The following is a 24,759-nucleotide window of genomic DNA, read 5'->3' as shown; positions in this document are numbered from 1 at the left end:
CAGTGCATATTTATAGCACCCCAAAAGTGTCAAAAATGTCAGTCAAGGGTCCAATCTGTCCGCCGCAATGTCTCAGTCCCGCAAAAAAAATTGCAGATCGCCGCCATTACTCGTTTAAATAAAAAACACCAAAAAATGACAGAAATCTTTCCCTTAGTTAGTAAACGCAATAACTTTTGCGCAAACCAATCAAAATACGCTTATTGTGATTTTTTTTTACCAAACATAGGTAGCAGAAAGCAAATTGGCCAAAAATTTTAAAAACTTTGATTTTTACATTTTTTTGGGGGGGAATTTCATATAAAAAAATTTGAAAAATATTGTTATTTTTTCAGAATTTACGCTATTTTTTTGTTTATAGCGCAAAAAGTAAAAATCTCACAGGTGATCAAATACCACCAAAAGAAAGCTCTGTTTATGGTAAAAAAAAGGACGTAAATTTCGTTTGGGTACGGTGTCACACGACCGCGCAATTGTCAGTTAAAGTCACACAGTGCCGAATCACAAAAAGTGGCCTGGACGTAAGACAGCAAAATCCTCCGGTGGTAAAGTGGTTAAAGGTGATGATGAAGATTAATGACAGGACACTGAAACAGTTTCAGAGTGATAAGAAGAATACACCAGAGGAGGGTTGTGATGTTCAAGATGATCAATACCAATGTGTCAATAAAAAGACAAAATTATCAGGGTGCAGGGCTTACCGTATTTTGAACTAGACACCTCTGGAGCTGGTGATGTGGTTCTTGCCTGTTTCATTTACTATGCTATACCTAGGGTAATTTCTGGTTATTGGGGTAATTGAGGAAGATGTGACAAACTAATGTGTGTTAGCAAAAACTAAGTTGTGGCCATCTTTACTGAAGTTTGCTGCATTTTGGAGCATCTGGGTAGAAAACAGAAATACATGGACAGTCATTCCCTTGTCAGCCAACTAAAATCTCAGATGGCCAAGTCGCTGGTGGTTTAGTCTCTGCTATATAAGTAATTTGATTCAACGGCCATTAAGAAATGTATGGAGTGTGCTGAGCCTTGAAGGAAGTTATCTAACTGTCATTATTTTGCTTTTAAAACCATCTATGCACTGCATGCTCTCGGTCTGAAAATATGTCACATCCCTAAGATCACTCCTGTAATAACTCCTGTAAAAACTGTGAATTTGTTAATTGCTATCTGCAGTGCAGCCTATGGTACATTTTCTGAAAAAAAAAAAAAAAGAATTAAGATTAATATATATTGCTTAATTATTACTTGCTGTACGTGTTAGGCTGGTAGGCCTACTGCATATACACATGTGGTGGTGTGTTATAAAACATTATTCTTGCAGTTTTACACTTTTATTTGCTGTATCTATAACGTCTTGTAAAATAGTTTTTCCTTCAGGGACACACATGTGGCTGTTTTGTCTTTTAACTCGACTCAAGGCCAGATAAATAGAATATGCTTTTATGGTTCGTTCAGTTTTTATTATTGTTTTTTTGCAGTAAATTGAAGGGTATCATTTAGAAAAGAGGTGTGGTGATAGCGGATGTGACAAAGCTAATGCCAGTGCCACCACTATTCAAAAATTCATAGTGACAAGAGCTGTAGCTTCCACAGCTACAGTTCTTTCCAGACTGATATTGATAATACACAACAGCTATTGCCACTCATTTACAACTTCCCACAAGGTCCATTCATTCAAAATAGCACTCTCAGATAATTTGCAAGTATGACTTCATGGCTCAGTCACCCTTACAGTTGCAGGGAGATTCTGGAAAAAGCACCACACACACTGTGCCTTAAGGCAAAGTAAGCACTTTTCTCCATCATAGTCCATTCTGTCAATGTTCATCTGTGATAGGTCACACTTATACCAAAAAAATAAGCAAAAGTGAGACCCAGCAGCAAAAGGCTTCTCACACATGCATATTTTACAATGACTTACTAGCAAAGCAAAGTGGTTAATGAGGACATAATGGGGTGCATCAGGAACCCATAATGAAGTTTTGCTTCCTTCCCATTAAGTGGCATCTCATCAGGGAGGCCTCTTGTGTTCTGGTTCTGTTTAAAAAGATCATGAGGTCTGTAACTATGGTCAAGTACAAAACTAATAAACCCTTCTTTCTCATTTATATACTAAACACAGCATGCATCAATGTACCTCATGGAGTAGAATGCGAAAACTTAAGAATCTCAAAGTATAAGTCACTGCTGGGGACCAGTGTGGGTGGTAAGCCATGCATAAAAATGTGTAGGGGACCAGAGGACCTTCCTGTGACAGCAGTGAGATGAGGAGGAATATAACATGAAACTTTTTAACTCGTTTTTTCACATTTGCCATGGCAACAATTAATGTCAGTGATTAAAGTGATCAGAGTGAGAATGTTATGATTGGGAATGGTGGAATACACGTTTGTAGAATGATGGGCACATTATAAGTAATAAACAGAGAGATGCCTGCTAAATAGTCATGCCTTTGGATCCTTACTGCAAAAGCAAAACTGGGACATTTTCAATGATCAAACAAAGGGGATTGTAGTGTAAAGCTACACTCTGTGCCCAACTAATCCATGCTTTTTCTAATGACTAGATATTAGTAACAATAATAATATGCATTTCTTACTGAAATTGTTATACTACAGCTTCTCTCATTTTTGCCATTTTGTTTAATTTTCTAATGCAATGTTATTTTGTTTGCTTTCCAGTGCTACTTTTTTACAATTGAATTTGGTCTTTGCAAACAAGATGGACAGTTACGCGCATATGGTGCAGGTCTGCTCTCTTCTATTGGGGAACTGAAAGTAAGTTGATACAAGCAGAACGTAATAAAACATTATCATGGTAGACTTTATTGTCAGAAAATAAACTGTAGCCAGTAACTCACTGTCAGGGTGCCAGGAAGCCAGACCACAGGGGGATGCAGGTAAAATTAAGCAGTTTATTGGAGCAAACAACAATAAATGCACAGCAAGAGTGAGGAGGCGAGATCAGAAACAAGCCGGGGTTAAGTCCAGAAGCGGGTAGTCTGCTGATGTGAGGTCATTTACCTCCTACCAGATTGGCTCCTACATTTTCTTTCCCATCCATTCCTCCCTCACCTCCCACGCCTCCTGGGGATGGTGGGTCTGGCTGTGAATCCATGCAGCTGGGGTTCACTCGCCTTTACACGGCTGAGTGGGCACTTTTGAGGAGGAAGGGCCAGTGCCTGTATTGCGGTTTTTGATGGGCATTTCCTTAAATCTTGTCTGACCCGTCCAGGAAACGTTCGCACCTAGGATCCTTTAGGGTGAAGATCTTTGGTGGAATTTCCTCGTCCCAAGTTTCCCATTAAGATAAACCGCTAATCAGGCATTGGTAGACTCTGGTGCTGGCGGTTATTTTAGTGACAGTATGTTTGCTGCTCCGAATTCTATACCCTTGCAGCCTCGTGTTCCTCCACTGGTTATCAAGGTGATTGATGGCAGACTCCTGAAACTGGCACAGGTTACCCATGAGACTGTTCCGGTTGTATCCCCGCACTACCCCGTTGTACACAATCCGACCTTTGACTGGCAGTGGGTCCAGATCCTCTCTTGGTCTCCACAGTGTGGCACTGTTTGTATCCATGGACCCATGAGTATCAAGATGTATTTGACAAGGCTTGTGCTAGTACTCTTCCTCCTTATCGTCTTTACGATTGTGCTATAGACTTGCAACCTGGTGCCATTCCCCCTCGTGGCAGGGTTTATGCTCTTTCAGTTTCGGAGAATAAGGCAATGGAGGAGTGCTTTGCTGTGCTTGCCCGGGGGCACATTCACAAGTCCACTTCTCCAGTGGGTGCCAGTTTTTTCTTTGTAAAGAAAAAGGGGGGCGAATTGAGACCTTGCATTGATTATAGGGGCTTCAATCGCATCGCAGTCAAGAATGCATACTCGATTCCGTTGATTACTGAATTGTTCGACCGCCTCAAGGGAGCAACGGTCTTTACCAAGCTTGACCTAAGGGCTGCGTATAGCCTCGTAAGGATCAAGGAGGGCGAAGAGTGGAAGATCGCGTTTAATACCAGAACCAGTCATTACGAATCTCTGGTTATGCCCTTTGGCTTGTGCAATGCGCCTGCTGTCTTCTAGGAGTTCATCAATGATGGCTATCATGATATGTTGCAGCAATGCATGGTAGTCTATTTGGATGACATTTTGATTTACTCGGACTCCATTGAATCACACTATCTGTATGTCAGACATGTGCTGCAATGGTTACGTGAGAATGGGCTTTTCTGTAAGCTTGAGAAATGTAAATTCCATCTGTCTCAGGTTGTCTTCTTGGGGTACATCATTTCTGCTGAAGGGTTCTCCATGGACCCTCAGGAGGTTTCAGCTGTTTTACAATGGCCTCGCCCAAGTGGTCTCTGTTCCATTCAGGGTTTCCTTGGGTTTGCCAGCTACTATCGGAAATGTATCAGGAACTTGCTGCCATCCAAGCTTTCAAGGCTCTCAAGTCTGCTTTTGCTTCGGCTCCTATTCTGTCTCATCCCAATCTTGGTTTGGCCCTTGTCCTAGAGGTGGATGCGTCTGAGACGGGAGTAGGCGCCATTCTGTCTCAGCGTCGGACACCTGATGGACGCTTACTTCCTTTTGGGTTCTACTCCAAGAAGCTATCTCCAGCTGAATGTAATTACGAGATTGGAGATTGAGAGCCATGATAATGGCCAAGAGCTCTCTAAGAGAAGAGACACTTGCTCGAAGGTTCTGTGGTTCCAGTTCTCATTCTCGCTGATCATAAGAATCTGACATATCTCTCAGAGGCCAAGAGGCTCACACCCAGTCAGGCCAGATAGGCCTTATTCTTGTCTCGTTTTAACTATGTGTCTCCTATTTTCCCGGCTCCAAAAATGTTAAGGCTGATGCCTTGTCTCGGGTGTTGTCCAGGGAGGACTCAGTGCCGACACCAGTCATACCTTCAGCTCACATCCTGGCTGTCCTCCACACCAACTTGACCTCTCCTCTTGGGGAACAGATCTTGGCTGCTCAACCTGATGCTCCCACAGCGAGACCTGCTGCCAAATGTTTGTACCTAAAGGGTTGCGCATAAGACTGTTGCGCACGTACCACAATTCCAAGACTGCCGGTCATCCTAGTAAGAACCAGATGTCCTGGGCTTTTTCCCTTCAGTTCTGGTTGCCATCCCTCTGCACTGATGTTGCTGCGTATGCGGATGCTTGTTTGGTTTGTGCCCAGAACAGATCTCCTCGGCAACTTCCCTTGGGCTTACTGCATCCCATTCCCAATGTGGAGCGTCCCTGGTCTCACCTGGCCATGTATTTTATTGTGGAACTTCCCGCACCTTGAGGTTACACGGTTATCCTCATGGTTGTCGAATAGTTCTCTGTGTCGAAATGTGCCACTGTGTTCTGTTTAAGTGGCTGCCTACCACTCAGGAGCTTGCCTCGATGTTTGCCAGGGAGGTCTTCCGTTTACAGGGGTTGCCTAAGGAGATTGTCTCTGGTGCGCCTTTTGCTCCCAGTTGGGTAATCGACTCTCCTGCTCCTCAGCCTATCATTCACAGTCCAATTGTGCTGCTGAATGTTCCAACCAAGCTTTGGAGCAATTTCTCCGCTGCTATATCTCTGACCATCAGGACAATTGGGTTAATCTGCTACCCTGGGTGGAGTTTGCAAGGAACTCTGCCATCAACTTGTCTTCCTGGAATGTCTCCATTCATGGCCAATTATGGGTTCCAACCCACGGTGCTGCCCTAGTCGTTTTTGCCACAGGACATTCCGGCTGTGGAGGATCATCTTTGTGCACTCTGTTCCTCTTGGATGCAGATTCAAGAGTCTTTATGGGTCTCTGCACAGCGTCAGAAGCTCCAGGCAGACTGGAGACGTTTATCTGCTCCTTCGTATCAGGTCAGGGAGAGGGTGTTGTTCTCGACCCGTAATCTCAACCTCAGGGTGCTCACTCCAAAATTGGCAGCCCGTTTGGTTGGGCCTTTTCGCATCCTCTGTAAGGTGAACCCGGTGGCCTATGCCCTTGGTCTTCCCCCTGGCATGCGTATCTCCAATGTCTTTTGCGTGTCACTTTTGAAGCCACTGGTTTGCAATCCCTATACTTCTTTACTTCCTTGCCCTCATCCCAATCCTTTGGGCAATCATGTGGAGTATGAGGTTAGCAGCATCTTGGATTTTCGTCTGTTCCGAGTTCAGGTTCAATACCTGGTGCACTAAAAGGATTATGGTCCTGAGGAGCGCTCCTGGGTTCCCTCCGCTGATGTTCATGCTCATGCCCTTCTCCGCACTTTACATGCTCGCTTTCCTCAGAAACTGTTTTTTTTCTCCGCAGAAGAGGGGAGGGTACTGTTGAGGTCTTAGCTTGCCCTCCTTCTTGGCAGCCATCTTGGACATTTGCAGACTGCTGCCTCTCTGATTGCATCATCACTTTCCTGCTGCCTGGGTGACATAACAGTGATGATGTTGCACACCTGACTATCAATCACCTGATGGGTTGCAGTCCTTGCACTTGCATTTGTGCTCCAAGGTGCATCTCTGCTAGCAGTCTTCTATTCTCCATGTTCCTCTGTGTATGACCTGGCTTGGCTGACAACTCTCCTGGCTCTGGTGCTCCTTAAATAATTGTCTCTCCCTAAGCCTGGTATCGATCAAAATCAGGAAGGAAATGAGAGCCTCAAGCTCATCAGAGGGATCCTTGCCCTCAATCTTGTCCTACGGGGTATGAAATTCAATGGCATACTCGAAAACTTTTTTTATACCCTGTTCAAAGGACAGGAGCTGCTTTGCAACAGAGGCAGAGCAAGCAGGCACACCTAATACCTTACAAAGAGGCAACAAAACTCAGGTAATCAAGTATCACAGGATTACCGTTCTCCCATTAGGGAATTCGCCCAGGCCAAGGCCTTGTTCGAGAGCAATGAGATTAGGAAGTCTACCTTGAATCTATCAGAATGAAACACCTGAGAAACCATCTCATAACCTAGTTGGTTTAGGAAGCAATGACACTGACTTGGTTCACCCCCATAACGCTGTGGAAGGGGGGCTGAACCAGTCATCCCTCTGGTAACAACGACTCAAGCTGCATCTGCAGGAGCAGGTGCAGCAACAGGAGCAGCAGCAGGAGCAACAACAGGAGGAACCACTGGCCTAGCAGCACCAGGAGAAAGGTGTGCTGTGCGTGCAATCAACCTCTGCAATGCCTGAGCAAACTGATCTTGTTGCTCGAGCCTGGTAACCAGCATGTGGAGCGTATGAGTACCTGCATCGTCAGGATTCATGGCCCCACGATTTCCCTGCCATAGACTATCATGTAAATCGTGCTCCAAATCGTACCTGTGTCTATATCAGCACTACTTGAGCCCTGAAAGAAGTTAAATATGAACCCTTTGCTAGTTAAACTTTTGTTCATAACATCACTGTTCCTCACTATGACATGGATAGCTCCTCTCACTGAAGTAGCACTCAAGTCTTATCAAATCGTTACAAATCTCGCTGAAGTAGTGCTGAAAAAGTGTTGAAGTCAGACTTTAAATCGCACTTCTTTAAATTGCACTACTCTAAATCGTACCCAGTGTAATCACAGGCTTAAACTACTCTGAACACATAAACAAACTTGTCATGGTCTATCCATGTCATAGTAAGCAGTCTCTGAACAGGATTTCACAAGATTGGGTTAGTTGGAGCGGACAGGCGAAGCACCTAACATGGAGGCAATGACACATTTTAAATGACATGTTAATGGTAATATTTTATTTTGTATTATATTCTGTGCTCACAGATGTCCCGTTTTATATATTCTTTAATATGTATTTAAACTTTACCATCATATATCATCAGTGACAGTGTTCTTGCTGTAAAGCATACAGTACCAATTTGCTTTCATTTACAGTGGAGCTCTGACTGAAAAAGTAATTCAGCTTTTTTATTAAATGAAAATCCAAAGTGTATTTTAAAGGTGTTTCAAAAAGGCAACACATGGAAAATTAGAAAGATAAAATAAAGAAAAAAGAGAGAACAAAAAAGAAAAGGATAAAAGAAAATAAATGATGTTGTTTGCAGCTGAAAGACTTCCAAATATAAAACAATGTTAAACTAGTGCTATTTCAAGTGACAAGAGCTGTTTATGACAATTTAGGAATTTCTCTGAAGGCAGACAATAAATACACCATTATGTTGAAATCTTTTGTTATGTTGCAGGTACTGTCTTACGGGCATAGTGTAAATTGAAGTACTGGCTGAAAAACCTTGTGCAAGAGTTATCTAAAATCATTCTTAACCTGAGAGGTAAAAACATTGTATGCTTGGTGCATTACCCTCAGGAAATAAAAGCATAAATTCTAGCCTTTAGTAGTCAATCATTACAAAGTAGACAGTATCTTTCAAGCACCTAGTTATAGTAAAGATCTATAGTTCATAAAAAATAATCACCATTTTACAAGGCAACACGGCCCATTATCCGAAGAACAATATGGCACATATCACTTTTTAGTGACAGAGGTTTAGCTACAGGTATTCTATTACCTGAAATTAAATAGTCAGTCTGAGGACTATTTCCAACACTGTTAACAGTCTGAATACATTTGTTGATCATAAAATGTAAAGTTAAATTTCCAAGTAAAGGAACGTTTTGATTGTAAAATGGTTTTGTACTAATATAGCAATTTGTAAACATTTGATTTCATTACAAATTTAATTTTTAGTCTCGTGATTCTAGAGTTCCTAGTAATTTAGATGCGTAGACAGTATGTATACGCTTATATATTCTACTTTTAGTCTTTAATGTAGTATCCTGTGGAGAGGGATTGTTTGATACTCCATATATAACACAAATGGAAATGACACCATCTGCATAGGTGATCAGCTGACAGAAGACAGCTGCATAAATTATGGATGATTCATGTTGTTTTATGGCTTGTCTGTTGTTTCCGAAAGTGTGAGCCATGTAAAAACATGATGTGTGTCAAAACGGACCATAGCTCATCCATGTTTAGGGTTTTTGTCAAACCTGAATGCCAGCAGATGTAAAAGACTACCACTTAAAATAACTGTTTTCTGAAAAAATATATATTATGTATTATGTATGTGTACAGTTAGTACTAGTATCCAAATCAATCTTTTTTTTTTTTTTAGCTTCCTGTAATTCTTTGAACAGTAGAACTTTGGGAGAGGGTGGGTCAGCATTGTGAACCAGCCAGGCATTACTCTGTTGCACAGTGTTTATTGGTCTAAAGAAGCTCATGGATAAACTGATTTTCATGGGTGTAAGAGAGAAAATTGCTTGATTCTCCAATCAATACATTCAGTGTTAATGGGGGAATGCCTTCTGCAGCGCTATCATGTTCTTCCGGTAGGGGGAGGGGCTGCACGGGGAGCTGGCAGAACTTGATTACTGCTAGCAGCTACTGCTGCCGGCAGTAATCGCATACCGAAAATCCGACAGGCTGGTTGTACCCAAGTCGATCAATGGATCAAGTTGGATACAATCATCCTGCCCTTACATGGATAAAAATTTGGCTGGCTGCAGCTGAACCGGACGAATTTTGATACATGAATGGATGGCTCAAAGCTGAGATCTTACTGATAGAAAGGAAAAGTTGAATGAGGGAAGTGCTGTTACTCATCATTGTGATAATACTCCTACATGCACCAGTCACAAATTGGAGCTGTGCCAAGCAATAATGCTCAGCGGAGAAAATTACCTGGCTGTGTCTTTTGGTAAGGGTGCAAGAATCACAAAGCTAGCTAAACATACCTTCAGTTTTTAGGTAAGACAGTTAACAGTTCATAATATAATTTAACTTTTCATTTAACTGTTTGCCTGGAGCTAAATGTTAATAATGGACTAAATATTTACAAAAAAGTGCAGCGCTAGAAATAAAGAATCAATATAGTGAAACAAGTGAAAAAACACAAGTCCATAAAAGGGGTGATGTCCAAAATAATGATTACAGTCCCAGAAACTGGTGAAGATAAAATAAATCCACGTGCAGGATGTTGACAGAAAACTCCTTCCAGTGACACCAGGAAAAAGTGTAAATGGGGACACCTCTGTGCACAAGTAAAACAGGCAGCTTACCAGAACTCCATGGCTACTCAATTGAATGAGACAGCCTCTCCCAGCAAGTTGTTATACCAATATGGTCAGTGGATGTCAAATTCAGGCACTTCTTAATTGCTCCATCATACATACATGAATATGCAGAAAGAAATAGAAGCCCATAGCGTAATCCCGTAATAATTAGGCAAAAATTTATTTAAAAGAAAACTACTCACAATATGTAGGCATGTAATAGGCATGTACAATAAGCTATTCCTGGATCAAATTGCGGCGTCCCGCGGATGTCCAAAAGTAGCGTGGAACGATGAACGGCCGGCTCTGTAAGGGGTCGTGTGGACGTTGCGTCTGGAGTCGCCAACGTTTCGTCATCAAAAGACGCCGTCTGAGTCCAGCATGGCTATGGCTGCAATACTCACTCTATGTCCAGTACTGTCCCCTGGAGACCCACCAAATCACCAATCTAGGGATGCTTGTCTTTCAGGTTGAATAATGCCTACAATCATTCAGCCCACTTTCTGTGAGCTGAGGGTGTCAAGGCTACTACTGTATCTTATTAAGTTCTGCTGTATATAATGCTATGGTAAAGAGCACCTGGATGGGGCTTGTTATCTTTTAATAAAGTGCACTGGCTCCAGTTATTTTACAATTGCATACAATTGCATAACTCAAATGATGTGGTATTGGCCCACTTTTTTCAGAGAATTTTTTTATGCCATTTACTCTGTCCATTTCTATTTGCAGCTTCCTCCCTTTTTAGCATAACTTATTTAAACCTATTTGTACAGATATCAAATTGAAAAGGCTGGTTCTCTCAGTGGGTACTTAAGAGTGATACACAATGCATTGGTCTTTCCCTGTTAAGCACAGCCTAGTCTACTCCATATAGCAAGAAAAAAACTAAAGATGAATTATGAGACTTTACTGGCACAAAAAGGAAACACACATATTTTAATATCAAAGTGTAACCAAAATGTTATTACAAAATACTTATAAAATCACACACTGACCCATGACAGGTCATAAAAACTGTGCCCATACATACTAATGAACAAATCAATGGACTAATATCAACTTCTCCCCATCAAACACATTTTTTAGCTCATTTTCAATTACAACATCATTAATAAGTTCTCACAGGTCAATGCGTTTCTTGATTTGCTTCTTCAGGACACATAGTGGAATATTACAGTTGTAACTTAATAGAAAGAAAATTGTTAACTATTTATTGTTGCTACTATTAGAACATATAAATATACAAGTATACAAATGTATTCAGAATTATTGGCCCACACCTCAAGTTTACAAAGTGGTTAAATGCAGGAGACTCCCAGAGTGGACACGGAGACAAGAATGAGAAGAGGGCAACAACCAGGGGCAATTCTATTCAGGTCGGAACATTCAGTATATAATAAATGATTAATATAGCTACACCTCAGTCTAAAATGAATATAATGATCCAATAATAACTACATAGAAAGTAAATTGATTATGGGAAAGTGGCCCTGGTATGCAGTATTCCAGGAAAGATGTAAGATACACATTAACAAAATTCCTCCATAAAAAGCTAATTAGGACTTTTAGGAAACCACAAGTTTTTCACATTAACTATAAAAAAGCAAAAGTTTTTTTCTATTAAAACCATTAAAAGCCAACCTTTAAAATCCATCAAACATGTTGCCATTGTTATAAATCACATACTGCATTTATACATATCATAACAAGGAGTACATATGCCACTCAAAAGGTTTTATCAGGAATGAAGAAGTAAAGATGAAAAAAAATCACATTCAATGCATTTCACAGGTAAAAGCCTGCTTCTTCATTCAGGAAAAGAAAAAAAGGGTTTTCCCCTTGTCTGTAACATTGAGAAACAGGTTGTATTTTTACAATGTAAGATCATAAATATATGTATATAAAACAATTTAAATTGTAAACACACAGCCTACCTAAATAAGCAACAACATGCTCAAAGAAAACTGTTTAAAAGAACAGAGACTACATCGCCAGAGACAGGTGGATCCTGATGTTCAAGTTAAAGCCAGAAAAAAGAAGGGAACAACGTGGCACCGAAACTGGGAACCAGGCAAGTAGTTCAAAATGGAGGACATCCCTACTACAACAAAATCTGTCATATATCATAATTAGTTGATATTTGGCAACAGAAACTATGGGGGGGAATTACTAAAACTGGTGTACACAGAGTCTGGTGCATCTGTGCATAGTAACCAATCAGCTTTTAACTTTAGCTTGTTCAATTAGGCTTTGACAATAAAACCTAGAAGCTGATTGGTTACTATGCACAGGTGCACCAGATTCTGTGTGCACCAGTTGTAGTAAATCTCCCCCTATATTCTCTAACCACTTGATTCTGGAATCTAGTCTTAATTTTTATTGGAAACAAAAGATTTCAACAAATTCTATTTACTCATATACTAGTGGGGGTCCCCATGAAAGAATATTTTTTGAAGGAGTTGTAATATTAGGCTTAGCAAAAATTGTTAAGTATTAGTCGGGAATCCACAAGCTTAGGAATGAAATAGATACCCCATTAGCAAGTCAACAAACCCATTGGGTAAGAGGTCTGTGCTTCAAAATTAAATTAATTTAAGTGTAATTTGTTTTTTTAACATCCACAAAACACTATGGATGGCCTAGATAGGAAGCTTACCTCATCATACTCTATCATGTGAATCCTCACTGCAGGCAATCCATCCTGTTCTCCTCCAGCATAATGTGGTAAATAAGAGCATATCGCCTTTATATGTCCCAGTATGTATCAGATCCCTTCCCATTTCCAAGTGTTTTAGCACCAAAAATGGTGGCGGCTCAATGACATCACCATGCACACATATGCGATGACATCACAATGCCGCAACAAAATGCACCATGACATCACTGCGCATGCACAGCCAAAGCACCAGAAAAAAGGCCAACACTAGCCTAGTAAGCCATAATGGAAAGAGTAAGGAATAACACCACGTCAAGCTCTGCCCAAACTAAAAAGCTCAATGCTACCTCCAGGGCTAAATCTAGGGGATGACAGTTGCAAAAAGAAACCATAGCATGGATATAGAATGTTGGAAAGTATAGATAAGCAGGGGAAAAAAACACACTTAAAATGAAATTACCAATCTTACACAGCGATGTTCTTCTGCACACAAAATATTACAAACTAAACCAATTTCCATACATCAAAGCAATATAAACCTAAACAATAATTGCACAGTGATCATAACTATTTCAATAAATTAGCGTTAGTCAAAACATCAGGAAATAAAGACCCTATATAAAAGCTATATGTCTGGAATACCTCAGTAAAATGAACACTTAATTTTACAAGAAAGATTTGAAGCTCATGACAATGTTCAAACCAGGCGCCACTGTTGCCTGGAGCTGATAGATCCATCTAGCGCCTCTCTGCAAAATAAGCTGGTCCCAATCCCTACCCCATGGGTCTGAGTCTACTTTCTCAAAAGCGCAAAACTTAATACATCTAGGATTTTTATTGTGGTACCAAGAGCCATGTCATTCTGTTGGGGAGGAGATATCACCAAATTTAAAAGCTAAAATCCTCTGCCAACAACAGTGTTTAGTTTTCCCAATAAAATCTTCCACAACTACTTACAAGCATATATACACTATGCATTGTCACATGATGACGGTTCCAAACAGATTCTCTCTTTGATACTATTTGAAGTGAAGACTAGACCCCATGAAGAGTGGACCCAATGGATCATTGTTTTCCAGGCTGGACCACTGCCACTAGCAAAAACTTGCACAGTACACAGTTTATTTCATGATAAAACCTACCTGGTCTTTCCTTCTTTTTTTGAGTCTGTACATTTTTTTAAATTTCTTTTTTTGGTTTTCTTTGTGAATACTGTAAATTTTATTCTATTTTTTCACAAAAAAGTGCTTTATCGAGGTAATAAAAAACAGGTAACAATTGAACAAATAATCTGTAAAGATATACATGTCAATAACAGAAAAATTGCTGGTAGGGCAGGAGATACAGTATCACTGTTACAAAGTAAGAAACAAAACAGTATCTAGTGCCAAAAATCACGTAAATTGAGCATTTCTTATTATGTGAACATTGGATGGTAAAATAGTATTTAGCATTGAGAAATGTGTGTTGAGTCTTCCGGTAACGTAACTATTCATATGCAGTAATCAATAATAAGATGAACTACGTTAAATTACAAACTTGAGAGGCGCATGCGCGCAGCTGAAGATGGCGGCGGTGTGATCCTTGGACTCCGCTCCCCGCCGGTCTGTTAGAGCCCGCCCGTGCTTTCTACGATCCCGCCTGCACCTCCCGAGCACAGAATCGGCCGTCTGAGACACCCCCCCGGAACCGCACTCAGGCACTGGGTAAGCCGGAGCAGCCCCCAAAACGCTTTGAGGAACTATTAGAGCCGCGGCCTGCATGGCCAAGATGGCGGCAGAAGCCCCGACCTATGCCCAGAAGCTGCAGCAGGGCTCCATGTCAGCACTCCCTGCACCATTACAGCAGGGATCAACTGCGGAGGTGGATAAAGGGGGCTCTCAGGCATCTTCACTCTCCCCGGATAGGGGCATTTTTTCATCCCAATCTGATCTGGATAGGGCCTTATGTGACATTGCACTGAGTCAGGGGAGTTTGGGAGACAGCTTTCCCCCATTGTCGGGGGCACAGGCAGCAGTCCCTCATCCACCAGTGGAGTACTCAGGTGACCCTATTTTACTGGCTAAATCTTCTACTTTATTGGAACAGGGCCTTGAAAAAGCTAGCCTGTGCATCACTTCTGACTTGAAACAGGAATTTCAGGCATTCGGTTCCCGCATGGGGTCTATTGAATCTGCCTTGGAAGACACTGTGGCCAGGACAAACCAGAACACAGAATGCATTGAATCTTTATACAACAGGATGGATGAGGCACTAAATAAAATTGATGATCTGGAAAACCAATCTCGTTGGTATAATTTTAGGGTGCGAGGTATCCCAGAATCCTTTAATGACACTGAAGCTATCATTAAGGAGCTTATCGTGCACCTCATTCCTGATATTGCCCCCCAGAAGCTGGAATTGGACAGGGCGCACAGGGCCCTGACGGCGCAACGGGATGATGGTCTCCCACGTGATATAATTATGAAACCTCACTATTACAAGATCTAAGAGAAAATTATGTCCAGAGCCAGGGACATTGCTGATTTACAGCTTCGCGACCACAAAATCCAAATCTTCGCGGATATCTCGCCAACTACAATTCAGAAACGCAGGAACCTGAAACTGTTGCTACAACCACTTATAGCTAAAAATATCAAGTACTACTGGCCGTTTCCTATTCGACTGAACTTTACTTATCGTAACAATAAGCACTCTTTTGCCACATTTCCTGAGGGGGAAGTCCTCCTGAAACGACTAGGCCTAGTCTCCACGGATCCAGATGGGCCCCCCTCTACTCCTCAATCCAAGTTTTCTGCAGCCAGGTCTTCACAGAGTACATTGCCTCAGGTGTGGAGGTCTACCAGGAGCCAAGCTAGGATGAAAAGCAAGCCCCCCTGATGGACTGACAGGGACTCCAGGTCCTCTGTGACCTTGTGAAAAATAATTTTTTCCTTCACTCTCAGTCACTATTTTTTGACTTAATCTTGATACCTTTTTGGTGCTCCTTTTTGACTTTTGTTTTCTTAGTTTTTGATCCTTGGGCAGGATCTCAAGTGGGGTTTTTCGGTCAGGAACCCCTGACATACTGTTGCTAGATGTGGGGGCGGGGGCTTTGGGACTGGGGACCGACCGGCCTCGTGGTGTTCTGTGTTGCTTCGGGCTGGGGTCTCTTGGTCCTCGACTCCAACAGCTGTTGTTACTAATTTGCTGTTAAATGCTATATCTTTTTTGGGCGGGTGAGGGCCGGCGGTGGTGGTCATGCACCTAGTTTGTCTTTGTTTCCCACCCTTTGTGGGTGAGACAAAGCCAAACCAACTCCTGGGCCTGACCCAGTGCTACGTTGGTGGTTCGCCGGGGTATTACCCTTGGCGGTTTACAGGTTATTCTTATTACTGTTTGATTTGTCTAACTTATACAAATTTTTATTTTTTAGGTTAGTTCTCTTTCTGAGGACTCCTCAGTCTTCGATCACCTTTTGCTCTTCTTTTGTGTCCTTTCTAACCCCTTTTCTTCTTTACTTGTTCTGTTTGTTCCTTCCATCCTCCCGGCGCCGGGCTCCCGACTGCTGCTTTGGGGTTGCGACTTGAGCCTTCTCTTCGAATAGACTCGGGGTCTGGTGAGTAAATTGGTGGGGCTCCCTGTGCGCTATAGTTGATACTGCTAAGCTTCCTGTAATATTTGTCACACATAATGTGAGGGGTCTGAACTCTCCGATTAAGAGACGGCAGGCCTTCCAAGACTATAAATCCCTACACGCGGATGTGCTTCTCCTACAAGAGACGCATTTCCCACCGAACTATAATTCGAATTTTCTGCATCACCATTACCCCACTTTCTTTTTAGTTAATGGCCCGGGCAAAACGGGAGGGGTGGCAATTTGTTTCTCCAAGCAGGTGTCTTTCCCCTTGGAAAAGAAGGTTAGCGATCCAGAGGGACGATTCCTACTGGTGGTGGGGTGTTTGGAGGGTTCCCCAGTTTCTATAATCTCTTATTATGCCCCTAATTTGGGTCAACAGCCCTTTTTTCGCTCTTTGTTACATATGCTCACCCCCCAATTGGAGGGTCTGGTACTCTATGGGGGGGACTCTAATGTTGCCCCAGATTCCGTGTTTGGTAAAACGTCTAAACCACTGTCCTCTTCTAGATATTACCCTAAGATAGGCTCCAAACTTGCCAAAATGCTGCATTATCATAACTTGATTGATCTCTGGCCTGAGTTAAATCCCTCGAGGTAAAATTAAATGTTTTTTTCGCATGCCCACCAGACCTATGCTCCCTGGAGATTGAATGAATCGCTTTTGAGCAATCCTACAGTATGCTTTGAGATTGAACAAAACATTAAAGATTATTTTGCCTCTAATGACCCGGCCGATACTTCTCCGGTCATTAATTCGGTGGCCCATAAGGCCACTATTAGGGGGAATTTACTCCAAATTGCTTCACGATTGAAAAGGAACTTGCACGCTCTTATTAAGCAAAAGGAGGGGGAGTTGTCCGAACTATTGCACGCCCACAAACAAAATCCACATTTGGATCTTTGAGATAAGATTGATTCGGTACGATTGGAACTGAATCTCTGTCTGACTACCAGGGCGGAAAAACACTTGAGGTGGATGCAAGCCACCTTTTTTACTTTGAAGGATAAACCAGGGACAATGCTGGCCCGCAAGGTAACTCCTCGATTGCGTCGGGCAGTGCCCCCCAAGCTTCGGAGTGCCCACCCAAAATCCTCAGACCATTATGTCATTGTTCCATAAGTACTGTTCATCTTTGTATAGTGCCCAGGGGAGCGTGACAACGGAAGCTGTGGACGACTTCCTCCGGAATATCCACCTTCCCTCCCTCTTGGACTCCCACCGGGAGCTCCTGGAGGGGAATGTTTCGATGGCAGAGATCCTACAGAGATTAAACAAGCGAAACCCTCTAAGACCCCGGGACCGGACAGCTTTTCCGCCACCTACTATAAAAAATTTACTGCCCACTTGGCCCCACATTTACTTACCTTTTTTCAGGCATTGCAGGGGGGTGCAACTCTTGACGCAGATGCCAATAGAGCGAATATATGTCTCATACCTAAACCGGGCAAGGATCATACCGACGCGACTAATTATAGGCCCATATCCCTGATCAACACCGATCTTAAATTTCTAATTTCTTGGCACTATACATACATATTGATCAGGTGGGTTTTGTCCCCGGGAGACAGGCGGTGGATCAGATTAGACGAGCGGTGGATTTGACCACTGTACTACAATCTAATTGGGAAGGGGGTTCTCCCTGCCAGGGAATGCTTTTGTCATTGGACCTTCATAAGACCTTTGACTCGTTGTCCAGGACTTTTCTTTTTCGCGTTCTCTTGAGGTGGAATTGTGGCCCGAATTTTCTTAATATTTTGGGGGCATTGTACTCTAACCCTTCAGCCAATATTGTTGGGTATGGTGGTGTCTCGGATTCGTTGAAAATTGCGAGGGGAACTAGGCAGGGCTGCCCTCTATCGCCACTTCTCTTTGTTATAGCTATTGAGACATTGGCGATAGCCATAAGATCTGATCCTAACATACATGGTGTGGAGAGCTCTGGTCGGCATCATAAGTGTGGCTTGTTTGCCGATGATTTATTGCTCTTTGTCACGGATCCTGTCACCACCTTGCCCAACCTGTTTGCGCTTTTATCGAGATTTGAGGGGGTGTCGGGTCTGAAGGTTAACCAGATTAAGTCGTAAGCCTTAAATATAAACCTTGATGCCGCGACCGTGGCGGCCCTGCAGGTTTCCTTCCCCTTTCAGCGGTGCTCACGGGCGCTTCCCTATCTGGGGGTTCGGCTGACACCTGACATCACCTCCTTATTTGGTGTGAATTATACACCACTTTTTGACTCCACGGCTCAGGATTTAAAACACTGGCAGGCGCATGATCCCTCCTGGATAGGTAGGATAGCGGCCGTCAAGATGACGGTCCTTCCGCGGGTGCTCTATTTTTTTAGGACTCTCCCGATTCCACTACCAATGGCTTTCTTGCGGCAGCTCCAGGCCCTTATCTACGAGTTTATCTGGCATGGGGGGCGGGGGGGCGGCTGGCCGGTTCCACTATGTACAGATTAAAATGGAAGTGAGGGCTGGGAGTTCCCCACTTCTTGCGATACTACAGGGCGGCCCAGTTGGCACAACTATATCATATTTTTTCTACCTGTAATAGGCCGCACTGGGTGGATCTGCCGGCCCGTGCCTTTGGATATTCTGCTGTGGCTTCCCGCCGGGGAGCGGAGGGCAGTGTTGTGCCCTGCTCTGTCCCATTCCTTGAGACTGTGGGATGTGGCGTGTAAAATATATCCTCTTCGGTCCTCCCACATGCCGGTAGCCCCCCTCTTTAATAAGTCTCACTTCCCTCCAGAGCTTCAAGCTCCTCAATTTCAGTGGTGGATTGACAAAGGACTTTATAGAATAGGTCACTTTATAGACCATAAAGGGGTATGACCTCCTACCTATTTTAGGGAAACACTGAAGATGCCCCCTGGGGAGTCATATCGCCTCCTCCAGAATAACCATTTCCTTCTGACCCTAAAGGATGACCACACTGACATTATGACTAGAACTTTGTAGGAGAATAGATGCATGGGGAGGTCCAGGCTGAGGGGGGGGGGGGGAATTACGGAACTATATGGATTATTTACTGACTTGGCTACTAAGCCTTCTTATCAGCTGGCATGGGAGACTGACTTGGGGGAATCTATTGACGAAGAGGATTGGAACAGGTGGTCGACCATAGTGCACAGGGGTATACTCAACACCACTTTGGTTGAGGCAAACTATAGGGTGCTGTCCCGGTGGTACTTGGTGCCGACGAGACTAGCTAAATTGTTCCAGGGCACTTCCCCCCTGTGTTTCCGACAATGTGGGCAGAACAGGGATACGTATCATGTGTGGTGGAATTGCCCGAAGGTCCGGCGGTACTGGATTAGAGTGATTAATCTGATTCACTCGGCGACGGGTCAGAGAATCAGTAGGGACGCCAAGACAGTGCTGTTTTCAGATTTGCCAGTTGAGATACCGAAACATACCCGTTCCCTTATATTTTTTATTCTACTGGCGGCAAAAATCCCTATAGCGTGTGCTTGGAAGACGCCTGGACTCAATATCCTGCAGGTGAAACACAAAATGTCATGGATTATGCGCAATGAAAAGTTGGCTAGCATTCGTTTAGATAGGCAACATAGATTCGATCGCGTATGGAACCCCTGGATTGTGTATTTGCAGGCTCCGTAGCCGTGATGGGGTGGGAGGGGGTCCGGCGCGGGGGACGTTTTGTTAGTTTGTCCTTTTCATTTTCTTCTGTTCTTTCTTCTTCTTTTTCTTTTCCTTGCCCACCACGGTGTGGGACATAATTATTTTCTTTTTTTATCTTTCTCCCTTTTGTCTTCCTTCTCTCTCAGGGGTCTGGGTGCGGGAAAGATGATCTCTGCTCTGGCTGCAGAGTTTTAGTTTTGATTTCTACACATTGGTCTGTGCCTTATTGGTCATTTGAGGGTGACCGCCGGTTTATTACTTTGTTGATACGCAACCCTTGTATACTGGTAATTGTTTGCATACTAGTTCTTCTTGGGGGGGGGGGGGGTTGGGGGAGTGGCGGGGGTTGGGGGGGGGCTGCGCCCTATCACGGACACAGTTTGTACCCATTTGGGGTGTCTGGGGTGGGGGCGGGGCCTCTGCTTGCCCTCTTGTCCTCCTGCTTAGTTGGTTTTCTGGACTTTGCCCATACCTCCTTTGAAGAGGCTCAGCTATGGGACCTTGTGTATTGTACTGTTATGTATCTTCATATTGCATTCTCTGATGCTAATGTGCCAATGTGTTATATGCTTACCCACACTGTTGGGGTACTTTTCTGTATGCTACCCCTTTCTTATGTTTCACTGTTTTACTGTTTTGTACAAACTCAATAAAAACTATTGAATACTAAATTACCAACTTGAGAGATATGTGGGTGGTGACAAACTTAGAAAAGAGAAGGAGACGAGCGAAGGGAAAGAGATATGTAAAGAAAAAGTTGCAGGGGGGGGGAAGGCGAAGGGTGGCAGGGGAAGCGGAATGGGGGGGAAACGGGGCTTCAATTCCCCAGTGTGGGGCCCCGTTACAAAGGTCTTTATGCTAATAATTTACAACATGGATGAAGAAGAAGTTTAATATATCAAGATTCTGTAAATTTGATTCCTTGATGAAAACTCGGGTGGTTTCTTACTCAGAAAAAAACATGCTAGTAAAAATGTTTGCATAGTGTGCATGGAGTGGTACAATATTTCTGCATTTGTGTGAAGAAATGTACTCTAATTTTGGGTGTTTTGTTATAAATCTGACTGGTGTCTTCTGATGAAACTACAGCTAAGAAAGAGCTGCTTACAGATTATACATGAAGTCATTACAGTAACTGTGGCATTCTGTGAAAAATATACTTCAGCTTTAATTCCATAACTATAAACATATCTTATCTCTGTATGTGAAACTGCAGCCTATGGAAACTGTTTAAATACTGTGCTTGTAGTCATTACACATTTTTCTGTAAAATAATTCACTTGTATTTCTTGATACAAAGCTGCCTGGTGTCTCACTGTGAAATTGCAGCTTAATAACTACCGAGCATGGAGTCTGTAAACTATTTCTGGATTTCTTTCTTTGAAATAATACTGTCATTTTTATTTCCTAATTAAAACTGCCTTGTTTCTCACTGTGAAACTGTGCCTTGGAAAAAAAGGGAATAAATACATTGCATACATTTGGTACAATATTTCTGGCTATTTTCTGTGCATAAATATACTGTAATGTTGATTTCTTGCCTAGTGCCTCCCTGTGAAACTGTGGCCTAGTAAACCTGCTGACATCCTGTGCATAGAGTTGGTACCTTTCTGGCTTTTTCTGTGAAATTATACACTCCAATTCCTGTTTATTGATAAAACATGCTGGAACGGATCAACCGGCACCCCAACCGGGCACCTCTGTTGACGGATGCTCCAAGTGCTTCCCGAGCACTCCACCAGACACCATAACCACGTCAGACCCCACGAACTGCCGCAGCTTGGTTGGAGTCTCGCCGTCTCCTACCCACCCTGAACATACAACAAGGCTCCAGGTTCCCGTGGGTGAACCTCTCTTTTCCCAGAGAGTGCAGCAGAAGAAGCTCTTACACAAGCTCTTACAAGAGCTTAGTGATTATCCAAGGGAGTATAGAGGACATAGCAATCCCTTGTAGCCGATTCCCCCAATGAGAGACAGGACTCTAGATTGAGGGTGAAGTATAACTCTTTATTGAACAAGAAACATACTTTTATACAGTTTTTCCCCCACAAGGTTACCGCCCAGGTGGACCTTGTGGAAGACAGGACATGACATTCACAATTCCAATGAAAAATTTTACACTCCCATACAGTGTACACAATCCCTCCCCTGATTACAGTAGCATATGCAGATAAAATTGTATACAGGAACATAATCAACCTAAACTAATTATCTAGCCATCTGGACAGAACAATGGGAGGTCATTAAAATTTAACATTGGAACAGACACAATCCACATTCCATTTCAATACACAAACAATAGGGAAGCCTGTCAATGACAGTCTGTGTGTCTCTCTCACAGACAAGCCCACAGAATACACATTATCTAGGAGGCAGACTTCATGGCAATGGTCTAAGTCTCCCAGTGTGAAGTGGGAATAAATCTTCATATTTCCATATGAAGATATTGCTGACAAATGTTACTGTCCCATCTGAAGCAATTCAAACCATTAAGTATCTGTTTTTCACCTCCAGTGATTGTGATTACCGTCAAACATGCTTTGTCTTGCATTTTCAAATTATGGCCAGAAAATCTGCTTACAAACTGTGCATCAGCTCTACAATACTACTGGCTATTTACTGTGATTTTTTTTCAAATCAATAGTGGGTACATACTTTTTAATTTGATGGTCTCTGTTGTAAGTATTAATTAATATTTCCTGTTCTTTTTCATTGGATTCCTTGAGTTAGAGTTGCAACTCCTTTAAAATGTCATTATTTACTTCTGCTATTTCTTGTTCTGCTATTTCTACTTCTGCTGTTCTTGTTCAAACATTTTATTGAAGAACAATGCATAACGGTAACAACTTTTGACACACGGAAGAGAAGAGTACAATCCAGGTCTTTTAACAGAACAATGACAACAATAACTGCAGTTAAAATGTGAGGGTTGGTGGAAAAGGGATAACAAGACGGGCAATCACCAGGGGGTGGTGACTGGCATAGCCAACCCATAGGCACCCCATAAAGGGAACACACTGTGCCTAGGTGGGGAGGCTCAGCCAATCAGCTGACGGGCCAGGAGGGTACAGTGCCCAATGCCACAGCAACATGTGGGAAATGGTAGGTGGGTGAGAGGAGCCTCACGATTATCCAACCAGATGGGGGAATCAAAGAGTACAGTCCATTAAACTGAGAGAGCTGACTAAACATGTTAGTCTGCAAGGCGTACTGTATAGCGTAAGGTAGGACCAGATGGGTACATTGTTGGTGCTACGACAGAAACGTGTAGAAAGGCAAAAGCGGGTAAGGAGGGGCACTTCTGCTATTGTTCTATCTATATTCTCCATATTGTCAGAAAAGTCAGCGAATGCAGTTAAAGCCAAATCAAAAATCTTTGTTCTTATATAACTTTATTTTGCCTTTAAAATATTTTCGACTTTTGTAGTTCAACATCCTGGCAGTGTGAGACAAGAGGGTGCAGTCTCTTGATTGTGCGATACCCCTGACCAGTAGGAACAGGCTTGCCCTGGTGGGGTGGGTCACATGTTCGGTGTTGGAATCAGTAAAATCCTTCCTTTCATTAGTTTGAAAGGTGCTCAGAATGTATGTCAGCCTATTGGGCTGAGGAGGAGTTCTAGGTACCCTCTTGGTTTAAGGGACTTGGTCAGCGGAAGAATCTCATCTTCCTATCAATAATCCAAAACACAGGGTTATCCCTTCAATGCTGGACCTTATGAAGTCATCTGACCAGAATTTAGTAGGAAAAGGCCACGACACTGGCATACCTTTACCATCAAGGGGGAACCAAAAATCTTGCAGTCCAAAGAGAAGTGGGTCTGATTCTGGCTTGGGCTCCAAATTACAGCCCTAACTGCTGTGTATTTTTGCAGGCATGGAATATTGATAGATGGACTTCTTCCAAACAGATTCTACATATTTGTCTCTGCCCTGAAGTATTTCCCGTTCTCAGTCACAGGTGAGAGATGCTGTACATGGACAACCTGGCTTCCAGGTTCAACAACAAGGCTGGTTTTCAGACCCAGAAATCCTCTTGCCTTTGCACTGGATGCTTTGATGACTCAAGGGGATTACTTTTACTTGATCTATGCTTTTGCCCTCTCAAGCTCTTTCCTCACCTACTCCCCAGGATTGAGATATGGGCAGAAATAGAGAGAGGTAAGTGTCCAAGATGGCAGCCTCAACCTGTAGAGAACCCCGTAGATAACCATTCCTTGTGCTACATAAAGAAGGATGTTTTTAGGCCCAGAGCCTCTTTTCTTTCAGAGGTGGTTTCTACCTTTACACTTATTCAGGACATTTTGCTAAAATTTCTCCAGTCTGCTTTTACACATTCTTAGAAACGTTTCCTCTATTAACCAATTGCCGACTGCTGCACTACTATTTACGTCGGCAGTCAGCCCCTCACAGGCAAAGTGACGTAGATCTACGTCGCTAGCCTGTGAGGGTCTAGGGAGCGAGCGCACGCCCCTAGGGACACACACAGCCCCTCCCTCTCAAAAAATGTTAACCCCTTCACTGCCAGTGTAATTTTACAGTAACAGTGCATATGTATAGCACTGATTACTGTAGAAATGTCATTGGTAACCCCAAAAGTGTCAAAAATGTCAGTCAAGGGTCCGATCTGTCCGCCGCCATTTCGCAGTACCGCAAAAAAAAATCGCAGATCGCCGCCATTACGCGTTAAAAAAAAACAACAAAAATGACAAAAATCTTTCTCTTTGATAGTAAACGCAATAACTTTTGTGCAAACCAATCAAAATACTCTTTTTGCAATTTTTTTTTACAAAAACATATGTAGC

At 42.8% G+C, this 24,759-nt stretch overlaps 1 protein-coding gene across 1 annotated transcript in view; it reads left to right on the top strand.

Moving 5' to 3' along the window:
* TPH2 (tryptophan hydroxylase 2) overlaps positions 1-24,759 on the top strand; it is a 342,612-nt gene that overhangs the window by 292,736 nt on the left and 25,117 nt on the right. Inside the window, exon 9 of the mRNA XM_082253110.1 lies at positions 2,685-2,780. Coding sequence (XP_082109236.1) covers positions 2,685-2,780 — 96 coding nt within the window. The remainder of the gene's footprint in view (positions 1-2,684; positions 2,781-24,759) is intronic.

The sequence above is a fragment of the Pelophylax lessonae genome (genome assembly GCF_965119305.1).
Source record: "Pelophylax lessonae genome assembly, chromosome: 4".
NCBI classification, from domain to species: Eukaryota; Metazoa; Chordata; class Amphibia; order Anura; family Ranidae; genus Pelophylax; species Pelophylax lessonae.
Note: the sequence above shows the minus strand (reverse complement) of the source record. Positions and strands in the feature narration are given on the sequence as shown.